General features: G+C 48.0%; 1 protein-coding gene across 3 annotated transcripts in view; it reads left to right on the top strand.

The window, feature by feature from the left end:
• The window catches only part of LOC123989582 (interleukin-11 receptor subunit alpha-like), a 59,452-nt gene that overhangs the window by 16,002 nt on the left and 20,587 nt on the right, over positions 1-22,863 (top strand). For all 3 annotated transcript variants that reach the window (XR_006830575.1, XR_006830574.1, XM_046290705.1), the window contains exons 2-5: positions 7,331-7,436; positions 10,274-10,340; positions 12,278-12,447; positions 14,590-14,704. Coding sequence is in view for 1 of the 3 variants with exons in the window: in XM_046290705.1 (XP_046146661.1) it covers positions 7,331-7,436; positions 10,274-10,340; positions 12,278-12,447; positions 14,590-14,704 (458 nt within the window). In the remaining 2 variants the exon portion in view is untranslated. The remainder of the gene's footprint in view (positions 1-7,330; positions 7,437-10,273; positions 10,341-12,277; positions 12,448-14,589; positions 14,705-22,863) is intronic.

Here is a 22,863-nt window from a genome sequence, read left to right as displayed (position 1 = left end):
ACTGAATGTAAGTACATGATTTACCTTCAGAGGTGAATGTATGAAGCCAGATTACTGAAGTTTTGAAATTCTTTGTGGATCTGTGTAATTTGAGGGAAATATGTCTCTCTAATATGGTCATACATTTGCAGCAGGTTAGGAAGTGCAGCACAGTTTCCACCTCATTTTGTGGGCAGTGAGCACATAGCCTGTCTTCTCTTGAGAGCCAGGTCTGCCTACGGCGGCCTTTCTCAATAGCAAGGCTATGCTCACTGAGTCTGTACATAGTCAAAACATTCCTTAATTTTGAGTCAGTCACAGTGGTCAGGTATTCTGCCACTGTGTACTCTCTGTTTAGGGTCAGTCACAGTGGTCAGGTTTGGGAATTGCTTCCTTTTAGGTGGTTGTAGAATTTAACGTCTCTTTTCTGGATTTTGATAATTAGCGGTAATCGGCTTAATTCTGCTCTGCATGCATTATTGAGTGTTTTAAGTTGTACACAGAGGATGTTTTTGCAGAGTCTCAATTTGGTATTTGTCCCATTTTGTGAAATATTGGTTGGTGAGCGAACCCCAGACCTCACAAACATAAAGGGCAATTGGTTCTATAACTGATTCAAGTATTTTTAGCCAGATCCTGATAGGGATGTTGAATTCTATTTTCCTTTTGATGGCGTAAAAGGCCCTTCTTATCATGTCTCTCAGATCGTTCACAGTGTTGTGTGAAATGTCCTGCTGATGTTTAGGCCGAGGTAGGTGTAGTTTTTGTGTGCTCTAGGGCAACGGTGTATAGATGGAATTTGTATTTTTGGTCCTGGCAATTGGACCTTTTTTGGAACACCATTATTTTTTGTCTTACTGAGATTCACTGTCAGGGCCCAGGTCTGTGCATAAGATCTAGGTGCTTCTGTAGGCCCTCCTTGGTTGGGCAGAAGCACCAGGTCGTCAGCAAACAGTCGAGTTTTGACTTCAGATTCTAGTAGGGTGAGGCCGGGTGCTGCAGACCGTTCTAGTGCCCAAGACAATTTGTTGATACATGCATTTGGAAAGTATTTAGACCCCTTGACTTTTTCCACATTTTGTTACTTTACAGCCTTATTCTAAAATGGATTAAATAGTTTTTCCCCCTCATCTATCAGGTATAAAGGTAAGACCCAGATCCACGTTGAATTAACAATAGTCTAATATTCCGACAGGGGCAATAGACAGGTCAGAGGTCGGTCATCCAAGCCCTGATGTCCTTGCCATGTCTGAATCCTGGCTTAGGAAGGCCACCGACAATTCTGAGATTACCATAGCCAGCTACAACATTTTCCACTAAGATAGAACTGCCAAAGGGGGAGGAGTTGCAATCTACTGCAGAGAGAGCCTTGAGTTCTGTCATACTTTCCAGGTCTATACCCAAACAGTTTGAACTTCTAATTTTAAAAATGTACCTCTCCACAAATAAGTCTCTCACTGTTGCCGCCTGCTACCTACCGACCCCCCTCAGCTCCCAGCTGTGCCCTGGACACCATTTGTAAATTGATCGCCCCCATCTAGCTTCAGAGTTTGTTCTGTTAGGTGACCTAAACTGGGATATGCTTAACACCCCGGCAGTCCTACAATCTAAGCTAGATGCCCTCAATGTCACACAAATCATCAAGGAACCCACCAGGTACAACCCTAAATCCGTAAACATGGGCACCCTCATAGACATTATCCTGACGAACTTGCCCTCCAAATACACCTCTGCTGATTTCAATCAGGATCTCAGCACTCATCACTGCCTCGTTGCCTGTATCCGCTATGGGCCCGTAGTCAAACGACCACCCCTCATCACTGTCAAACGCTCCCTAAAAGACTTCTGCGAGCAGGCCTTTCTAATCGACCTGGCCCGGGTATCCTGGAAGGATATTGACCTCATCCCGTCAGTAGAGGATGCCTGGTCATTCTTTAAAAGTAATTTCCTCACCACCCTAGATAGTCCATGGAGAACAAGAGCACCTCCTCCCAGCTGCCCACTGCACTGAGGCTAGGTAACACTGTCACCACTGATAAATCCATGAAAATTTAACATTTCAATAAGCATTTCTCAACGGCTGCCCATGCCTTCCTCTTGGCTACGCTAACCCCGGCCAACAGCTTCGCCCAAACCTCCCCAGCTTCTCCTTCACCTATCCAGACTGCAGATGTTCTGAAAGAGCTGCGAAATCTGGACCCGTACAAATCAGCCGGGCTAGACTATCTGGACCCTCTCTTTCTAAAACTATCCGCCGCCATTGTTGCAACCCCTATTACCAGCCTGTTCAACCTCTCTTTCGTATCGTCCAAGATCCCTAAAGATTGGAAAGCTGACGCCGTCATCCCCCTCTTCAAAGGGGATGACACCCTAGACCCAAACTTTTACAGACCTATATCCATACTGCCCTGCCTTTCTAAAATCTTCGAAAGGCAAGTTAACAAACTGATCACCGACCATTTTGAATCCCACCATACCTTCTCCGCTATGCAATCTGGTTTCAGAGCTGGACATGGGTGCACCTCAGCCACGCTCAAGGTACTAAACGACATCATAACCGCCATCGATAAAAGACAGTACTGTGCAGATGCCTTCATCAACCTGGCCAAGGCTTTCGACTCTGTCAATCACCGTATTCTTATCGGCAGACTCAATAGCCTTGGTTTTTCTAATGACTGCCTCACCTGGTTCACCAACTACTTTGCAGACAGAGTTCAGTGTGTCAAATCGGAGGACCTGTTGTCCGGACCTCTGGGAGTCTCTATGGGGGTTCCACAGGGTTCAATTCTCGGGCCGACTCTTTTCTCTGTATATATCAATGATGTCGCTCTTGCTGCTGGTGATTCCCTGATCCACCTCTACGCAGACGACACTATTCTGTATACTTCTGGCCCTTTCTTGGACACTGTGTTAACTAACATCCAAACAAGCTTCAATGCCATACAACACTACTTCCGTGGCCTCCAACTGCTCTTAAACGCTAATAAAACCAAATGCATGCTTTTCAACCGTTCGCTGCCCCCACCCGTCCGCCCGACTAGCATCACCACCCTGGACGGTTCCGACCTAGAATATGTGGACAACTATAAATACCTAGGTGTCTGGCTAGCCTGTAAACTCTCCTTCCAGACTCATATTAAACATCTCCAATCCAAAATCAAATCTAGAATCGGCTTTCTATTTCGCAACAAAGCCTCCTTCACTCACGCCACCAAACATACCCTCTAAAAACGGACTATCCTACCGGCGATGTCATCTACAAAATAGCTTCCAATACTCTACTCAGCAAACTGGATGTAGTCTATCACAGTGCCATCCGTTTTGTTACCAAATCACCTCATACCACCCACCGCTGCGACCTGAATGCTCTAGTCGGCTGGCCCTCGCTACATATTCTTCGCCAGACCCACTGGCTCCAGGTCATCTATAAGTCTATGCTAGGTAAAGCTCCGCCTTATCTCAGTTCACTGGTCACGATAACAACACCCATCCGTAGCACACGTTCCAGCAGGTGTATCTCACTGATCATCCCCAAAGCCAACACCTCCTTTGGCCACATTTCCTTCCAGTTCTCTGCTGCCTGTGACTGGAACGAATTTCAAAAATCGCTGAAGTTGGAGACTTTTATCTCCCTCACCAACTTCAAACATCAGCTATCTGAGCAGCTAACCGATCGCTGCAACTGTACATAGTCCATCGATATATAGCCCACCCATTTTCACCTACCTCATCCCGATACTGCTTTTATTTGATTTACTTTTCTGCTCTTTTGCACACCAGTATCTCTACCTGTACATGACCATCTGATCATCTATCACTCCAGTGCTAATCTGCTAAATTGTAATTATTCGCTCCTATGGCCTATTTATTGCCTACCTCCTCATGCCTTTTGCACACACTGCATATAGACTTTCCTTTTTCTACTGTGTCATTGACCTGTTTGTGTTATTGGCTTGTGTATTGTTTACTCCATGTGTAACTCTGTGTTGTCTGTTCACACTGCTTTGCTTTATCTTGGCCAGGTCGCAGTTGCAAATGAGAACTTGTTCTCAACTGGCCTACCTGGTTAAATAAAGGTGAAGTAAATATAAAAGTAACCTAGCAGTAACAGTTGTAAATGAGAACTTGTTCTCAACTGGCCTACATGGTTAGATAAAGGTGAAATAAAATGAAAAAGAATGATCAATGGAAACAGGATGCACTTGAGCTAAATTTCGAGTCTCATGAAATAGGGTCTGAATACGTATGTAATGAGATATCAGCATACATTTGTAATGTATTTGCAAAACTTTCTAAAATCCTGTATTCACTTTGTCATTATGTGGTATTGTGATGTCATTATGGGGTATTGTGATGTCATTATGGGGTATTGTGTGTAAATAAATTAGGGAATAAAAAAAGTAGGTGGGTTCTCTCGGTGCAGGTCGTTCAGGAGGGGGGGGGGGGGTCTTGCAGGTCTGGGAGAGTGTTTCCCTGGTCTGGGCAGGGTGTCTCTTGCTCTGTTGCGTGAGGTGTTGGGGCTGCGGTTTTATTGTGATAAACTTCAGGGTCCTGGCAAAGGTGGTGATTCATGCCTCGTAGAGGGGATGTCACGCCTGCTCCCCCTCCCCCTCCCTGGCGTTTGAGGGCGCCAGGCTACCCGTCATCATACACACCTGTTACCATCATTACGTGCAGCTGCGCTCAGTGGACTCACCTGGACTCCCTCACTGCGCTGATTGTACCTGTGTATATGTCTGCTCCTCTGGGTAGTTCCCTGTCCTAGCATTGTTTTTAGTGTTTATGTCCAGACGCTGTTCCTGTTCCGTTGCATGTCCGTCTATATTAAATGGTTCACTCCCTGTACCTGCTTCTCATCTCCTGCGTTGGGCCTTGCAGGTGGACCTGGTCATAAAGGCTGTTCAGTCCAGGGTGGAGTAGTGGACCAGGTAGACATGTTGCATTCACCCGCTCGCTGTATGGTGGCAGGGTGGAGATAACCACTTGTGCATTGGGGGAAAGTGGAAGAAGCTCTCTTTCTCTCTGTCTCTCTCACTCTCTCTCTCTGTCTCTCTGTAACACTCAGACTCTAACCTGGGCTTCCTTCTCCTATTAAAGTGTCATTAGTGAAATGAGATAATGGTATATTCAACCTGGATTGTTGTAATGAGATAATGATAGGTTCCATCTGGACTGTTAATTCCCAACACTAATCATCATCTCCTCGTTTGGATTGTTGGAGCTGATTTGATTGACAGAGAGCCGCAGTGTTCTTGGTTCTGACAGTAGTGATGTCTCTCTCAGGTTGTCTCTCTGTCTCTCCCCAGATGCCCGGTCTCGTGTTCTGTCCTCAGGTTGTCTCTCTGTCTCTCCCCAGATGCCCGGTCTCGTGTTCTGTCCTCAGGTTGTCTCTCTGTCTCTCCCCAGATGCCCGGTCTCGTGTCCTGTCCTCGGGTTGTCTCTCTGTCTCTCCCCAGATGCCCGGTCTCGTGTTCTGTCCTCAGGTTGTCTCTCTGTCTCTCCCCAGATGCCCGGTCTCGTGTCCTGTCCTCAGGTTGTCTCTCTGTCTCTCCCCAGATGCCCGGTCTCGTGTCCTGTCCTCAGGTTGTGTCTCTGTCTCTCCCCAGATGCCCGGTCTCGTGTTCTGTCCTCAGGTTGTCTCTCTGTCTCTCCCCAGATGCCCGGTCTCGTGTCCTGTCCTCAGGTTGTCTCTCTGTCTCTCCCCAGATGCCCGGTCTCGTGTCCTGTCCTCGGGTTGTCTCTCTGTCTCTCCCCAGATGCCCGGTCTCGTGTTCTGTCCTCAGGTTGTCTCTCTGTCTCTCCCCAGATGCCCGGTCTCGTGTTCTGTCCTCAGGTTGTCTCTCTGTCTCTCCCCAGATGCCCGGTCTCGTGTCCTGTCCTCAGGTTGTCTCTCTGTCTCTCCCCAGATGCCGGTCTCGTGTCCTGTCCTCAGGTTGTCTCTCTGTCTCTCCCCAGATGCCCGGTCTCGTGTTCTGTCCTCAGGTTGTCTCTCTGTCTCTCCCCAGATGCCCGGTCTCGTGTTCTGTCCTCAGGTTGTCTCTCTGTCTCTCCCCAGATGCCCGGTCTCGTGTTCTGTCCTCAGGTTGTCTCTGTCTCTCCCCAGATGCCCGGTCTCGTGTTCTGTCCTCAGGTTGTCTCTCTGTCTCTCCCCAGATGCCCGGTCTCGTGTTCTGTCCTCAGGTTGTCTCTCTGTCTCTCCCCAGATGCCCGGTCTCGTGTCCTGTCCTCAGGTTGTGTCTCTGTCTCTCCCCAGATGCCCGGTCTCGTGTCCTGTCCTCAGGTTGTCTCTCTGTCTCTCCCCAGATGCCCGGTCTCGTGTCCTGTCCTCAGGTTGTCTCTCTGTCTCTCCCCAGATGCCCGGTCTCGTGTCCTGTCCTCAGGTTGTGTCTCTGTCTCTCCCCAGATGCCCGGTCTCGTGTCCTGTCCTCAGGTTGTCTCTCTGTCTCTCCCCAGATGCCCGGTCTCGTGTCCTGTCCTCAGGTTGTGTCTCTGTCTCTCCCCAGATGCCCGGTCTCGTGTCCTGTCCTCAGGTTGTCTCTGTCTCTCCCCAGATGCCCGGTCTCGTGTTCTGTCCTCAGGTTGTCTCTCTGTCTCTCCCCAGATGCCCGGTCTCGTGTTCTGTCCTCAGGTTGTCTCTCTGTCTCTCCCCAGATGCCCGGTCTCGTGTCCTGTCCTCAGGTTGTGTCTCTGTCTCTCCCCAGATGCCCGGTCTCGTGTCCTGTCCTCAGGTTGTCTCTCTGTCTCTCCCCAGATGCCCGGTCTCGTGTCCTGTCCTCAGGTTGTCTCTCTGTCTCTCCCCAGATGCCCGGTCTCGTGTCATGTCCTCGGGTTGTCTCTCTGTCTCTCCCCAGATGCCCGGTCTCGTGTCCTGTCCTCGGGTTGTCTCTCTGTCTCTCCCCAGATGCCCGGTCTCGTGTCCTGTCCTCGGGTTGTCTCTCTGTCTCTCCCCAGATGCCCGGGCTCGTGTCCTGTCCTCAGGTTGTCTCTCTGTCTCTCCCCAGATGCCCGGTCTCGTGTCCTGTCCTCGGGTTGTCTCTCTGTCTCTCCCCAGATGCCCGGTCTCGTGTCCTGTCCTCGGGTTGTCTCTCTGTCTCTCCCCAGATGCCCGGTCTCGTGTCCTGTCCTCGGGTTGTCTCTCTGTCTCTCCCCAGATGCCCGGTCTCGTGTCCTGTCCTCGGGTTGTCTCTCTGTCTCTCCCCAGATGCCCGGTCTCGTGTCCTGTCCTCGGGTTGTCTCTCTGTCTCTCCCCAGATGCCCGGTCTCGTGTCCTGTCCTCAGGTTGTCTCTCTGTCTCTCCCCAGATGCCCGGTCTCGTGTCCTGTCCTCAGGTTGTCTCTCTGTCTCTCCCCAGATGCCCGGTCTCGTGTCCTGTCCCGGTGGTCTGATAGTCATTGGTCTCCTCCTCCTCCTCTCATCCTCCTCTGTGAACACCCTATCAGAGATATGGACCAATGAAGGTAACCCTAAACTCTGACCTTTGACCCCTACCCCCTACCATAACCACTACCCATAGCTATTACCCATCCTGCCCTGTCTACCATCAACACCCAATCAAAGATATAGACCAATGAGGGTAACCTTAACTCCTGACCCCAACCTCTAACCCATAACCCCATAATCGAAAACTAACATGGATGTAAGCATGTGACTCTGTGAAAGGCTCATACTGTATAAAATTACACACTTGTTTTATTTAAAAAAATATGTTATGCAACTAAACCCATCAGCCCTACTGTATTCTGTTCTGAGTAACAGACTGGTCCAGTTGGAGCAACTAAACCCATCAGCCCTACTGTATTCTGTTCTGAGTAACAGACTGGTCCAGTTGGAGCAACTAAACCCATCAGCCCTACTGTATTCTGTTCTGAGTAACAGACTGGTCCAGTTGGAGCAACTAAACCCATCAGCCCTACTGTATTCTGTTCTGAGTAACAGACTGGTCCAGTTGGAGCAACTAAACCCATCAGCCCTACTGTATTCTGTTCTGAGTAACAGACTGGTCCAGTTGGAGCAACTAAACCCATCAGCCCTACTGTATTCTGTTCTGAGTAACAGACTGGTCCAGTTGGAGCAACTAAACCCATCAGCCCTACTGTATTCTGTTCTGAGTAACAGACTGGTCCAGTTGGAGCAACTAAACCCATCAGCCCTACTGTATTCTGTTCTGAGTAACAGACTGGTCCAGTTGGAGCAACTAAACCCATCAGCCCTACTGTATTCTGTTCTGAGTAACAGACTGGTCCAGTTGGAGCAACTAAACCCATCAGCCCTACTGTATTCTGTTCTGAGTAACAGACTGGTCCAGTTGGAGCAACTAAACCCATCAGCCCTACTGTATTCTGTTCTGAGTAACAGACTGGTCCAGTTGGAGCAACTAAACCCATCAGCCCTACTGTATTCTGTTCTGAGTAACAGACCCAGCTACCTACAGGGCCTTCATAAAACACTGTTTTATAACGTAACGTCATTTTTTTTAATTAAAAAAGTTGACGATAAACTTTCACAAAACACTTCGAAATACTTTTGTAATGCAACTTTAGGTATTAGTAAACATTAATAATCGATCAAATTGATCACGAGGCGATATTCTATAGCTGTACGTCTTGAAATAATGTCCGGGTGACATCGTGTTGAAGCTGTAGGTATTGCAACCTCGGCCCCATTTAATGTGGTTTCAAATCAAATCAAATCAACATTACGTTCAAGTGGCGCATGGATATATTTTCCCATTTTCAGTGATCAGATTTTCCTGCGCTTTTCGATGAAACGCACGTTCTGTTATAGTCACAGCTGTGATTTAAACGTCTGAGTTGAGTGTTTTCTATCCACACATACTAATCATATGCATATACTATATTCCTGGCATGAGTAGCAGGGCGCTGAAATGTTGCGCGATTTTTAACAGAATGTTTGAAAAAGTAGGGGGTAGGAGTAACAGGTTAACCTCAGAAATGATTCATACCCCTTAACTTCAGTAATGATTCCTTAACTTGTTCCACATTTTGTTGTGTTACAGCTTGAATTCAAAATGGATTAAAATGGATTTTTTTCTTCATATATTTCATTTATTATTAAGTTCTTATACAGTGTTCTATTTCATCCAGCCAGCAGATATCAGGATAACAACACACACACACACACAGAGACACACACACACAGAGACACACACACACACACACACACAGACACACACACACACGCGGACACACACTCGTTCCCTCCTGTATTGATATGGCAGAGATCCCGCTCTCTTGGAGTTGAGGCAGAAATGTGAAGAACGTTGTCGGTTTGCAAACAATGCTGTTCTGCAGACATTGAAGCAGACCCCTAGGTACCGCAGGCTCTGAGAGAGAGAGAGAGAGAGAGAGAGAGAGAGAGAGAGAGAGAGAGAGAGAGAGAGAGAGAGAGAGAGAGAGAGAGAGAGAGAGAGAGAGAGAGAGAGAGAGAGAGAGAGAGAGAGAGAGAGAGAGAGAGAGAGAGAGAGAGAGAGAGAGATCTCTCTAATGAATGTAAAGTGCCTATGTCTGGAGAAAACCAGGCACAGCTCATCACCCGTCTAACACCAACCCTACCGTGAAGCATGGTGCTGGCAGTTTCAGGGACTGGGAGACTGGTAAGGATGGAGGGAACAGTGAATGGAACCAAATACAGGCAAATCCTCGATGAGAACTTGCTTCAGAGTGCAAACGACTTTAGACTGGGGTGAAGATTTACATTCCAACAGAACAATGACCCCAAGCAAACAGACAAAGCAATGCTGGAAGTACGTGGAAAGACTTGAAGATTGCTGTTCACCACCGCTCCCCATCTAACTTAACAGAGCTTGAGAAAATCTACAAAGAAGAATGAGAAAAAAATCCCCAAATGAAGAACTGCAAAGCTGAAACAGACCCAAGATAACTAAAAAATGTAATTGGTGCCAAAGGTATTTCTACAAAGTATTGACTCAGGGGTGTGAATATTTGCTGTATGTAAATTAGATATATCTGTATTTCATTTTCAATGTTTTTAGACATTTGCTTTACTTTGTCATTATGTGGTATTGTGTGCAGATAAGTAAGAAAAAACCCATATTTAAACCATTTTAAATTCAGGCTGTAACACAACAAAATGTGGAATAAGTATGACTACTTCCTGAAGGCCCTGTATATACGGCTGCAAACAGTAGTTCTGTAGCTTGCAAATCCTGACTAGACTGAAGATTTATGATGGGTGAACTAACTGTTTAAACCACTGTTAACAGTAGCTACACACTGCAGACACAATATCTAACATGTCTCTCTCTCCTGTCTAGTTTCAGATGTTCAGTACGGGAGGATAGGGTCCAATGTTACGCTGCTGTGTAGAGACGCACTAGACAGGTATGATATACTAGGGGTCAGTCTGTATTACAGCTGGACAGGTATGATATACTAGGGGTCAGTCTGTATTACTGTTGGACAGGTATGATATACTAGGGGTCAGTCTGTATTAGAGCTGGACAGGTATGATATACTAGGGGTCAGTCTGTATTACAGCTGGACAGGTATGATACACTAGGGGTCAGTCTGTATTACAGCTGTACAGGTATGATACACTAGGGGTCAGTCTGTATTACAGCTGGACAGGTATGATACACTAGGGGTCAGTCTGTATTACTGTTGGACAGGTATGATATACTAGGGGTCAGTCTGTATTAGAGGGTCTGGACAGGTATGATATACTAGGGGTCAGTCTGTATTACAGCTGGACAGGTATGATACACTAGGGGTCAGTCTGTATTACTGCTGGACAGGTATGATACACTAGGGGTCAGTCTGTATTACAGCTGGACAGGTATGATACACTAGGGGTCAGTCTGTATTACTGCTGGACAGGTATGATACACTAGGGGTCAGTCTGTATTAGAGCTGGACAGGTATGATATACTAGGGGTCAGTCTGTATTACAGCTGGACAGGTATGATATACTAGGGGTCAGTCTGTATTACAGCTGGACAGGTATGATACACTAGGGGTCAGTCTGTATTACAGCTGGACAGGTATGATACACTAGGGGTCAGTCTGTATTACAGCTGGACAGGTATGATACACTAGGGGTCAGTCTGTATTAGAGCTGGACAGGTATGATATACTAGGGGTCAGTCTGTATTACTGTTGGACAGGTATGATACACTAGGGGTCAGTCTGTATTACAGCTGGACAGGTATGATATACTAGGGGTCAGTCTGTATTACAGCTGGACAGGTATGATATACTAGGGGTCAGTCTGTATTAGAGCTGGACAGGTATGATACACTAGGGGTCAGTCTGTATTACAGCTGGACAGGTATGATATACTAGGGGTCAGTCTGTATTACAGCTGGACAGGTATGATACACTAGGGGTCAGTCTGTATTACAGCTGGACAGGTATGATATACTAGGGGTCAGTCTGTATTAGAGGGTCTGGACAGGTATGATACACTAGGGGTCAGTCTGTATTAGAGGGTCTGGACAGGTATGGTACACTAGGGGTCAGTCTGTATTACAGCTGGACAGGTATGATATACTAGGGGTCAGTCTGTATTACAGCTGGACAGGTATGATATACTAGGGGTCAGTCTGTATTACAGCTGGACAGGTATGATATACTAGGGGTCAGTCTGTATTAGAGCTGGACAGGTATGATATACTAGGGGTCAGTCTGTATTAGAGCTGGACAGGTATGATATACTAGGGGTCAGTCTGTATTACAGCTGGACAGGTATGATATACTAGGGGTCAGTCTGTATTAGAGCTGGACAGGTATGATATATTAGGGGTCAGTCTGTATTAGAGCTGGACAGGTATGATATACTAGGGGTCAGTCTGTATTAGAGCTGGACAGGTATGATATACTAGGGGTCAGTCTGTATTACAGCTGGACAGGTATGATACACTAGGGGTCAGTCTGTATTACAGCTGGACAGGTATGATATACTAGGGGTCAGTCTGTATTACAGCTGGACAGGTATGATATACTAGGGGTCAGTCTGTATTAGAGCTGGACAGGTATGATACACTAGGGGTCAGTCTGTATTAGAGCTGGACAGGTATGATACTCTAGGGGTCAGTCTGTATCAGTATGTTCCCAGTGCGTGAATTTGATTTAGGACATATTGTCCTCTCCCTGGAGGAGGAGTACCCTTTGACTTAGAGTAAGGCCATGTCCCTGCCATTTAACTGGTCCTGTGCAGTTAGTGTGTGGCTGTTTATTTTCTCTGACTGTTAGTAACTGTGACTGTGTTTGTGTGTAGTTGTCTGACTACCAGTAAACATCATGATGTCATGTCTCTTTAGGACGTCAGTGGAGTGGCGACTGAACAAGAGGTCCGTGTTGCCATGGCAGCACCGAGTGACATCAGGCGGTCATCTGGTCCTCGTGCACGCAGAACACGCTGCCGAGGGTAACTACAGCTGCCATGACGAGCAGGGACTCCTCATCCAGACCACCAGACTCAGGCTAGGATGTAAGTCTCCACTCTATCCTACCCCTCTTCCCTCTCCCCTCTATCCTACCCCTCTTCCCTCTCACTCTCCCTCTATCCTCCCCCTCCTCCCTCCTCTCCCCTCTATCCTCCCCCTCCTCCCTCTCACTCTCCCCTCTATCCTCCCTGCTCCTCCCTCTCAATCTCCCCTCTATCCTCCCCTCCTCCCTCTCACTCTCCCCTCTATCCTCCCTCCTCCTCCCTCTCACTCTCCCCTCTATCCTCCCCCTTCTCTCACTCTCCCTCTATCCTCCCCCTCCTCCCTCTCACTCTCATCTCTATCCTCCCCCTCCTCCCTTTCACTCTCCCCTCTATCCTCCCTCCTCCTTCCTCTCACTCTCCCCTCTATCCTCACCCCTCCTCCCTCTCACTCTCCCCTCTATCCTCCCCCTCCTCTCACGCTCCCCTCTATCCTCCCCCTCCTCTCACTCTCCCTCTATCCTCCCCCCTCCTCCCTCTCACTCTCCCCTCTATCCTCCCCCTCCTCCCTCTCACTCTCCCTCTATCCTCCCCCTCCTCCCCCCACTCTCCCCTCTATCCTCCCCCTCCCCCTCACTCTCCCCTCTATCCTCCCCCTCCTCCCTCTCACTCTCCCTTCTATTCTCCCCCTCCTCCCTCTCACTCTCCCCTCTATCCTCCCCCCACTCTCCCCTCTCCTCCCCCTCACTCTCCCCTCTATCCTCCCCCTCCCCCTCTTACCTCTCACTGTCCCATCTATCCTCCCCCTCTCACTGTCCCATCTATCCTCCCCCTCCTCCCTCCTCCCTCTCACTCTCCCCTCTATCCCCCTCTTCCCTCTCACTCTCCCCTCTATCCTCCCCCTCCTCCCTCTCACTCTCCCCTCTATCCTCTCCCCTCTATCCTCCCCCTCCTCCCTCTCACTTTCCCCTCAATCCTCCTCCCTCCTCCCTCTCACTCTCCCTTCTATCGTCCTCCCTCTCACTGTCCCATCTATCCTCCCCCTCCTCCCTCCTCCCTCTCACTCTCCCCTCTATCCCCCCTGCCTCTCACTCTCCCCTCTATCCTCTCCCCTCTATCCTCCCCTCTCCTGCCCCTCACTCTCCCCTCTATCCTCCCCCTCTATCCTCCCCCTCTCCTCCCCCTCACTCTCCCCTCTATCCTCCCCCTCCTCCCTCTCACTTTCCCCTCAATCCTCCCCCTCCTCCCTCTCACTTTCCCCTCAATCCTCCCCCTCCTCCCTCTCACTCTCCCCTCTATCCTCCCCTCTCCTCCCTCTCACTTTCCCCTCAATCCTCCACCCTCCTCCCTCTCACTTTCCCCTCAATCCTCCCCCTCCTCCCTCTCACTCTCCCCTCAATCCTCCCCCTCCTCCCTCTCACTCTCCCCTCAATCCTCCCCCTCCTACCTCTCACTCTCCCCTCTATCCTCCCTCTCACTCTCCCCTCTATCCTCCCCTCTCCTCCCCCTCACTCTCCCCTCTATCCTCCCCTCTCCTCCCTCTCACTCTCCCCTCTATCCGCCCCCTCCTCCCTCTCACTTTCCCCTCTATCCTCCCCCTCCTCCCTCTCACTCTCCCCTCTATCCTCCCCCTCATTTCCCCCTCACTCTCCCCTCTATCCTCCCCTCTCCTCCCCCTCACTCCCCCTCTATCCTCCCCCTCCCCCTCCTCCCTCTCACTCTCCCCTCTATCCGCCCCCCTCCTCCCTCTCACTTCCCCCAGCATCGACATAGAGAGATACAGCATCGACATACAGAGATACAGCATCGACGTAGAGAGATACAGCATCGACATAGAGAGATACAGCATCGACATAGAGAGATACAGCATCGACATAGAGAGATACAGCATCGACATACAGAGATACAGCATCGACATACAGAGATACAGCATCGACATACAGAGATACAGCATCGACATACAGAGATACAGCATCGACATACAGAGATACAGCATCGACATACAGAGATACAGCATCGACATAGAGAGATACAGCATCGACATAGAGAGATACAGCATCGACATACAGAGATACAGCATCGACATACAGAGATACAGCATCGACATACAGAGATACAGCATCGACATACAGAGATACAGCTTTGAGATGTAGTTCTTCTGCTGTTGATCACGTGATCATCATTTCTCCTCTTTTTTTTCCTCAGATCCTCCCGGTCTGCTCAGCATTTCCTGTCTTGTGCCCAATCACAGCCTAGTATTGTGTTCATGGGTGGAGTCTGTGAAGACCCACCTACCAGCCCTGTACCACACCTCCTATAGGTAAGCTGCAGTAGCGTAGCCAGAAACCCTTTGGTGGGCAGAAATTGAAGCGCTAAAATCCTAATTGAAACGTAGGATTACACCATTAACACCTGATTTCACTGACCATTCATGGCTTGTGCATTTCACAAGCGACTCACAGCCTACACAACACACACACACACAATAAACTACAGCTACAGCTCTGAACTAGAACGTCATGCCGTGCCGTTGCACAGGTCACAACAGGCCTCTGTTTTACTGGATCACAGCCAGGATATCAGTGGAACTAACTGCGGTACACACATAGGCCTATATAAATGTCAACTTAAAAACAAGATTACAAGATTGAATTGAGAATAGTCTGATGTGAAAATATGATGAATAGGCAGCCCATATTCATTATCAAATGATGAATGAAGAGACTGATGAAAAGGGAGCCAAGCTTCTTTTTTTTAACCTGGGACTTTTTCCACATCTTAAAAAAAATATTATAATAATTAACTAGGCAAGTCAGTTGAGAACAAATTCTTATTTACAATGATGGCCTACACCGACCGAACCCAGACGATGCTGGGCCAATTGTGTGCCGCCCTATGGGACTCCCAATCATGTCCAGCCAGTTGAGATACAGCCTGGATTCGAACCAGGGTATCTGTAGTAACGCCGCTAGCACTGAGATGCAGTGTCTTAGACCGCTGAACCAGGGTCTGTAGTGACTCCTCTAGCACTGAGACGCAGTGCCTTAAACCGCTGAACCAGGGTCTGTAGTGACTCCTCTAGCACTGAGATGCAGTGTCTTAGACCACTGAACCAGGGTCTGTAGTGACTCCTCTAGCACTGAGATGCAGTGTCTTAGACCACTGAACCAGGGTCTGTAGTGACTCCTCTAGCACTGAGATGCAGTGCCTTAGACCACTGCACCACTCAGGAGCCCGAGTGCTGTGAACAGTATCTTTAAAACATTTTGGGTCAGAGAATTCTACAGGAAAATGTCAGGCCATCTGGGAACTGAAGCCCTGCTGGGTCACGCAGCAAGACAATGATCCAAAACACACAATCAAGTCCACATGGAAATGGCTAAAAGCAACACATGAGGTTTTGTAATGGCCTTGTCGAAGGCCAAACCTAATCCCAATTGAGATGTTGTGGCAGGACTTGAAACAAGCAGTTTATGCTTGAAACCCCACAAATGTAGCTGAGTTAAATTAGTTTTTTTCATGCCAGAGTGGGAAAAAATTCCTCCACGGCGATGTGAGAGACTGATCAACAACTACAGGAAGTGGTTGGTTGCAGTCATTGCAGCTAAAGGTGGCACGACCAATTATTGAGTGTAATGGGGACATAACTTTTTCAACAAGGGGAATTGGGTGATGCATTAAAAAAAATATATATAGATATATATATATATAAAAACTTTTAAAAAATGATTTGTAAACTCAGGTTCCCTTTATTTAATATTAAATATGAAAATCAAAAATATGTAGACACTCCGAGTTATCAGGTCTGTAAAACACACAGTTATCAGATTTATAAAACACACAGTTATCAGGTCTATAAAACACACAGTTATCAGATTTATAAAACACACAGTTATCAGGTCTATAAAACACACAGTTATCAGGTCTATAAAACACACAGTTATCAGATTTATAAAACACACAGTTATCAGGTCTATAAAACACACAGTTATCAGGTCTATAAAACACACAGTTATCAGGTCTATAAAACACACAGTTATCAGGTCTATAAAACACACAGTTATCAGGTCTATAAAACACACAGTTATCAGGTCTATAAAACACACAGTTATCAGGTCTATAAAACACACAGTTATCAGGTCTATAAAACACACAGTTATCAGGTCTATAAAACACACAGTTATCAGGTCTATAAAACACACAGTTATCAGGTCTATAAAACACACAGTTATCAGGTCTATAAAACACACAGTTATCAGGTCTATAAAACACACAGTTATCAGGTCTATAAAACACACAGTTATCAGGTCTATAAAACACACAGTTATCAGGTCTATAAAACACACAGTTATCACGTCTATAAAACACACAGTTATCAGGTCTATAAAACACACAGTTATCAGGTCTATAAAACACACAGTTATCAGGTCTATAAAACACACAGTTATCAGATTTATAAAACACAGTTATCAGGTCTATAAAACACACAGTTATCAGATTTATAAAACACACAGTTATCAGGTCTATAAAACACACAGTTATCAGATTTATAAAACACAGTTATCAGGTCTATAAAACAGTTGCCAAACAATTCTTAAAAATGACCACAACGGCATTGTTTCAAATAGACATTTGTTTAGAATCACAGGTCCACAGTTCCAATGAATTTGGGACAAATATATTTTCTATTTCAATAACCACGTTTCCAACCACAGTTTTTATGCAAGAAAAGTCATACCGTATAAAAAGAAAAACACTAGAGGAAGTTTCGGTACAATTTGGATCGTTTTTTTGTCGGTTTAAATAAATTAAGTTAAAACGGCATTAAGAGCAAATATTGATACAATAACCAACATGGTGCGTGGTCCTCCCAGTACAACTAAGGAAACCATGTGTAATGATCTTCGTCTGTTGTTTGTAGAGTCAGACCGAAATGCAGCGTGTAGGTTACTCATGACTTTTAATGAAGAATAATGCGGTACATGAAATAACTGAAAATACAAAAACAACAAACGAGTGAAACTAATACAGCCTAACACTAAGACGGGTACAATCGCCCACGAAATACAACGCGCACTCAAGCTACCTAAATACGGTTCCCAATCCGAGACAACTAGAATCAGCTGACTCATGTCACACCCTGGCCTACCCAAACATATAACAAAAACACAAGTTACAATGACCAAGGCGTGACAGAACCCCCCCCCCCCCCTAAGGTGCGGACTCCGGGACACACCTCAAGAGCATAGGGAGGGTCCGGGTGGGCGTCTGTCCATGGTGGCGGTTCTGGCTCGGGACGTGGACCCCACTCCATAAATGTCCTAGTTCCTCCCCTTCGCGTCCTAGGATAATCCACCTTCTCCGCCGACCATGGCCTAATAGTCCTCACCCTGATCCCCACATAACTGAGGGGCAGCTCGGGACAGAGGGGCAGCTCGAGACAGAGGGGCAGCTCGGGACAGAGGGGCAGCTCGGGACAGAGGGGCAGCTCGGGACAGAGGGGCAGCTCGGGACAGAGGGGCAGCTCGGGACAGAGGGGCAGCTCGGGACAGAGGGGCAGCTCGGGACAGAGGGGCAGCTCGGGACAGAGGGGCAGCTCGGGACAGAGGGGCAGCTCGGGACAGAGGGGCAGCTCGGGACAGAGGGGCAGCTCGGGACAGAGGGGCAGCTCGGGACAGAGGGGCAGCTCGGGACAGAGGGGCAGCTCGGGACAGAGGGGCAGCTCGGGACAGAGGGCAGCTCGGGACAGAGGGGCAGCTCGGGACAGAGGGGCAGCTCGGGACAGAGGGGCAGCTCGGGACAGAGGGGCAGCTCGGGACAGAGGGGCAGCTCGGGACAGAGGGGCAGCTCGGGACAGAGGGGCAGCTCGGGACAGCGGGGCAGCTCGGGACAGCGGGGCATCTCGGGACAGAGGGGCATCTCGGGACAGAGGGGCAGCCCGGGACCGAAGCAGCCCAGTACTGAGGGGAAGCCCGGTACTGAGAGGGAGCCCAGTACAGAGAGGAAGCCTAGTACTGAAAGGAAGCTCAGTACTGAAAGGAAGCTCAGTACTGAGAGGAAGCTCAGGCAGGTAGTAGGCTCCGGGAAAATCCTGGCTGGCTGGTGGACCTGGATGATTCAGGTTGTCTGGCCGATCTAGAAGATCTTGGCAGACTGGCACTTCTGGCGGATCCTCGCAGACTGGTGACGCTGGGCTGACTGACGGCGCTGGGCAGACTGGGAGCACTGGTGGCGCTGAACAGACAGGAAACTCCGGCAGCGCAGGAGAGGAGAAAGGCTCTGTCTGAGCTGAACAGGCAGGAGACTCCAACAGTGCAGGAGAGGAGAAAAGCTCTGGCTGCGCTGAACAGGCGAGGCGCACTGGACGCGCTGGGCCGACTGGTAGCACTGGTGGCGCTGGACAGACAGGAGACTCCGGCAGCGCAAGAGAGGAGAAAGGCTCTGGCTGCGCTAAACAGGCGGGAGACTCTGATAGCGCAGGAGAAGAGAACAGCTCTGGTTGCGCTAAACATGCGGGAGACTCTGATAGCGCAGGAGAAGAGAACAGCTCTGGTTGCGCTAAACATGCGGGAGACTCCGGCAGCGCAGGAGGGGAGAAAAGCACTGGCTGCGCTGAACAGGCGAGGCGCACTGGAGGCCTGGTGCGTGGTGCTGGAACTGGTGGTACTGGCGCAAGGACACGCACAGGAAGCCTGGTGCGGGGAGCTGCTACCGGAGGGCTGGTGTGTAGAGGTGGCTCTGGATAGACCGGACCGTGCAGGCGCACTGGAGCTCTTGAGCACCGAGCCTGCCCAAGCTTACCTGGCTCGATGCCCACTCTAGCCCGGCCAATAGGAAGGGCTGGTATGTGTCGCAGCTGGCTCTGCACCCGCACTGGAAACACCGTGCGCTCCATAGCATAACACGGTGCCTGCCCGGTCTCTCTAGCCCAACGGTGAGCACAGGGAGTATGCGCAGGTTTCCTACCTGGCATAACTATTCTCCCTTTTAGCTCCCCCCAATATTTTTTGGGGGGTGACTTTCCGGTTTCCAACCGCGTCGCCGTGCTGCCTCCTCATACATGCGCCTCTCCGCTTTAGCTTCCTCTATTTCCTCCTTGGGACGGTGATATTCTCCCGGCTGCTCCCAGGGTCCTTGACCGTCTAATTCCTCCTCCCATGTCCAAATCTCCAAATGATGCAGTCTCTCCCATTGCAACTGCTCTTCACGATTAACAGGGAGAGTAGGCTCAGGTCTATTCTCTGACTCAGCCACTCTCTCTCTGCTCTGTATAGCAATGCTTTCCTTCTCGATTCCATACGTGTATAGCCCTCTTCGCATTGCTGTAGGGAATCCCAGGCGGGCTCCTGCACTCGCTCTGGGTCGGCCGCCCACCTGTCGATTTCTTCCCACGTCGTATAATCCCTGCTTCTGCCGTCCATATCGTCCTCCTTTAGCTCCTGCCAGTTCACACGCTGCTCGGTCTGTGAATGGTGGTGGGCGATTCTGTAATGAACTTCGTCTGTTGTTTGTAGAGAGTCAGACCGAAATGCAGCGTGTAGGTTACTCATGACTTTTAATGAAGAATAATGCGGTACATGAAATAACTGAAAATACAAAAACAACAAACGAGTGAAACTAATACAGCCTATCTGGTGACTAACACTAAGACGGGTACAATCGCCCACGAAATACAACGCGCACTCAAGCTACCTAAATACGGTTCCCAATCCGAGACAACTAGAATCAGCTGACTCCAATTAGGAATCGCCTCAGGCAGCCAAGCCTAACTAGACACACTCCTAATTAATACAACCCCAATACGAAATACAACATATAAACCCATGTCACACCCTGGCCTACCCAAACATATAACAAAAACACAAGATACAATGACCAAGGCGTGACACCATGATATAATATTATATATATAATTGTATTATTCCTTAATATAAACCTAGCTACTCTGTTAAATTCTATAATATAAACCTAGCTACTCTGTTAAATTCTATAATATTAACCTAGCTCCTCTGTTATATTCTATAATATAAACCTAGCTACTCTTTTATATTCTATAATATTAACCTAGCTACTCTGTTATATTCTATAATATTAACCTAGCTACTCTGTTATATTCTATAATATTAACCTAGCTACTCTGTTATATTCTATAATATTAACCTAGCTACTCTTGTCACGCCTTGGTCATTGTATCTTGTGTTTTTGTTATATGTTTGGGTAGGCCAGGGTGTGACATGGGTTTATATGTTGTATTTCGTATTGGGGTTTGTATTAATTGGGAGTGTGTATTAATTAGGAGTGTGTCTAGTTAGGCTTGGCTGCCTGAGGCGATTCCTAATTGGAGTCAGCTGATTCTAGTTGTCTCGGATTGGGAACCGTATTTAGGTAGCCTGAGTGCGCGTTGTATTTCGTGGGTGATTGTACCTGTCTTAGTGTTAGTCACCAGATAGGCTGTAATTAGTTTCATTCGTTTTTGTTTTCTTCTTCCGTTATTTCATGTACCGTATTAGCTTCATTAAAAGTCATGAGTAACCTACACACTGCATTTCGGTCTGACTTTCTACAAACAACAGACGAAGATCATTACAACTCTGTTATATTCTATAATATATACCTAGCTACTCTGTTATATTCTATAATATAAACCTAGCTACTCTGTTATATTCTATAATATATACCTAACTACTCTCTCTAAAATCTTAGTGTGTTGACTGTGATTAAGGAACTGGATGAGGTGTGCTAACTGAACAAATTAAGTTATCAGGTTTTAGGTAAGACCCAAATGCAGACAGTAACGATGTTTATTACAGCAACAAGGTTAAGCAAACGACAGGTCAAGGCAGGCAGGGATCAAAAATCCAGAGTAGTGGGCAATGGTAACAGGTCGGCAGGCAGGCTCAGGGACAGGCAGGCAGAGAGGTCAGGGTCAGGGACAGGCAGGCAGAGAGGTCAGGCAGGCTCAGGGACAGGCAGGCAGAGAGGTCAGGCAGGCTCAGGGACAGGCAGGCAGAGAGGTCAGGCAGGCTCAGGGACAGGCAGGCAGAGAGGCCAGGCAGGCGGGCTCAGGGTCAGGGACAGGCAGGCAGAGAGATCAGGCAGGCGAGCTCAGGGTCAGGGACAGGCAGGCAGAGAGATCAGGCAGGCGAGCTCAGGGTCAGGGACAGGCAGGCAGAGAGATCAGGCAGGCGAGCTCAGGGTCAGGGACAGGCAGGCAGAGAGGTCAGGCAGGCGAGCTCAGGGTCAGGGACAGGCAGGCAGAGAGGTCAGGCAGGCGGGCTCAGAGTCAGGACAGGCAGGCAGAGAGGTCAGGCAGGCAGGCTCAGGGTCAGGGACAGGCATGCAGAGAGGTCAGGGGTCAAAACCAGGAGGGCAAAAACAGAGAAACTGGGGAAAAGCAGCTGAGAAGAAATGCTGGTTGACTTGAAAAACAAGACAAACTGGCAACAGACAGAGAACACAGGTGTAAGTACCCAGGGGATAATGGGGAAGAGGGGTGACACCTGGAGCGGGGTGGAGACAAGCACAAGGACAGGAGAAACAGATCAGGGCGTGACAGAAGTAGACAGTGGCATGGTGTATGTAGCCATAGAATCACAGTGACATAATTGCCTCATTGCATAATAAATTCATAATAAATCCCTTTAATTTATCATTACAAAATAATCAATCATTTTTCTTAGGTAGGTCTTAAAAAACATTATGGAGACGTTTTTATTTCAAATGAACAGAATTGGTCATTAAATGCTTTTAAAACCAATGAGCACCCTCTGTCTACCAAAACCTGTTATAGTGTATCTTAGCAACAATTTCCTTTCTTATATTTTTCAAACAGAATAGGGAACTGATTCTGAAGAAGGCCATTGAAGGCCGAAACATCAATCTTTAAACTTGTTTAATAAAATTACAAAGTTTTAATGGGAGCTTTGCTCCTTTTCCTGTCCATTGAACAGAATAGCACATTTTGAGTTTACTCTTCCAAAGACCACATTGAGGCTGAAACATTTGGAGGCCAATCAGATCAGATTGCTTTGCATTAGAGTATTGTACACGACTGCTTTACTGCACACTGTACTGCTTTACTGCACACTGTACTGCTTTACTGCACACTGTACTGCTTAACTGCACTGTTAGGCTTTACTGTACTAAACTTGGATTGACTAACACAACGTGCCATTGGAACACAGGAGTGATGGTTGCTGGTAATGGGCCTCTGTATGTCTATGTAGATATTCCATTAAAAAAAATCTGCCGTTTCCAGCTACAATCGTCATTTACAACATTAACAATGTCTACACTGTATTTCTGTTCAATTTCATGTTATTTTAATGGACAAAAATTTGCTTTTCTTTCAAAAACAAGTGACCCCAAAACTAAGTGACCCCCAAAACTAAGTGACCCCCAAACTAAGTGACCCCAAAACTAAGTGACCCCCAAACTAAGTGACCCCCAAACTAAGTGACCCCCAAACCTAAGTGACCC

Source organism: Oncorhynchus gorbuscha, linkage group LG11 (genome assembly GCF_021184085.1).
Source record: "Oncorhynchus gorbuscha isolate QuinsamMale2020 ecotype Even-year linkage group LG11, OgorEven_v1.0, whole genome shotgun sequence".
Classification (NCBI taxonomy): Eukaryota; Metazoa; Chordata; class Actinopteri; order Salmoniformes; family Salmonidae; genus Oncorhynchus; species Oncorhynchus gorbuscha.
The sequence above is the reverse complement of the archived record's forward strand: the minus strand, read 5'-3'. Positions and strand labels throughout refer to the sequence as shown.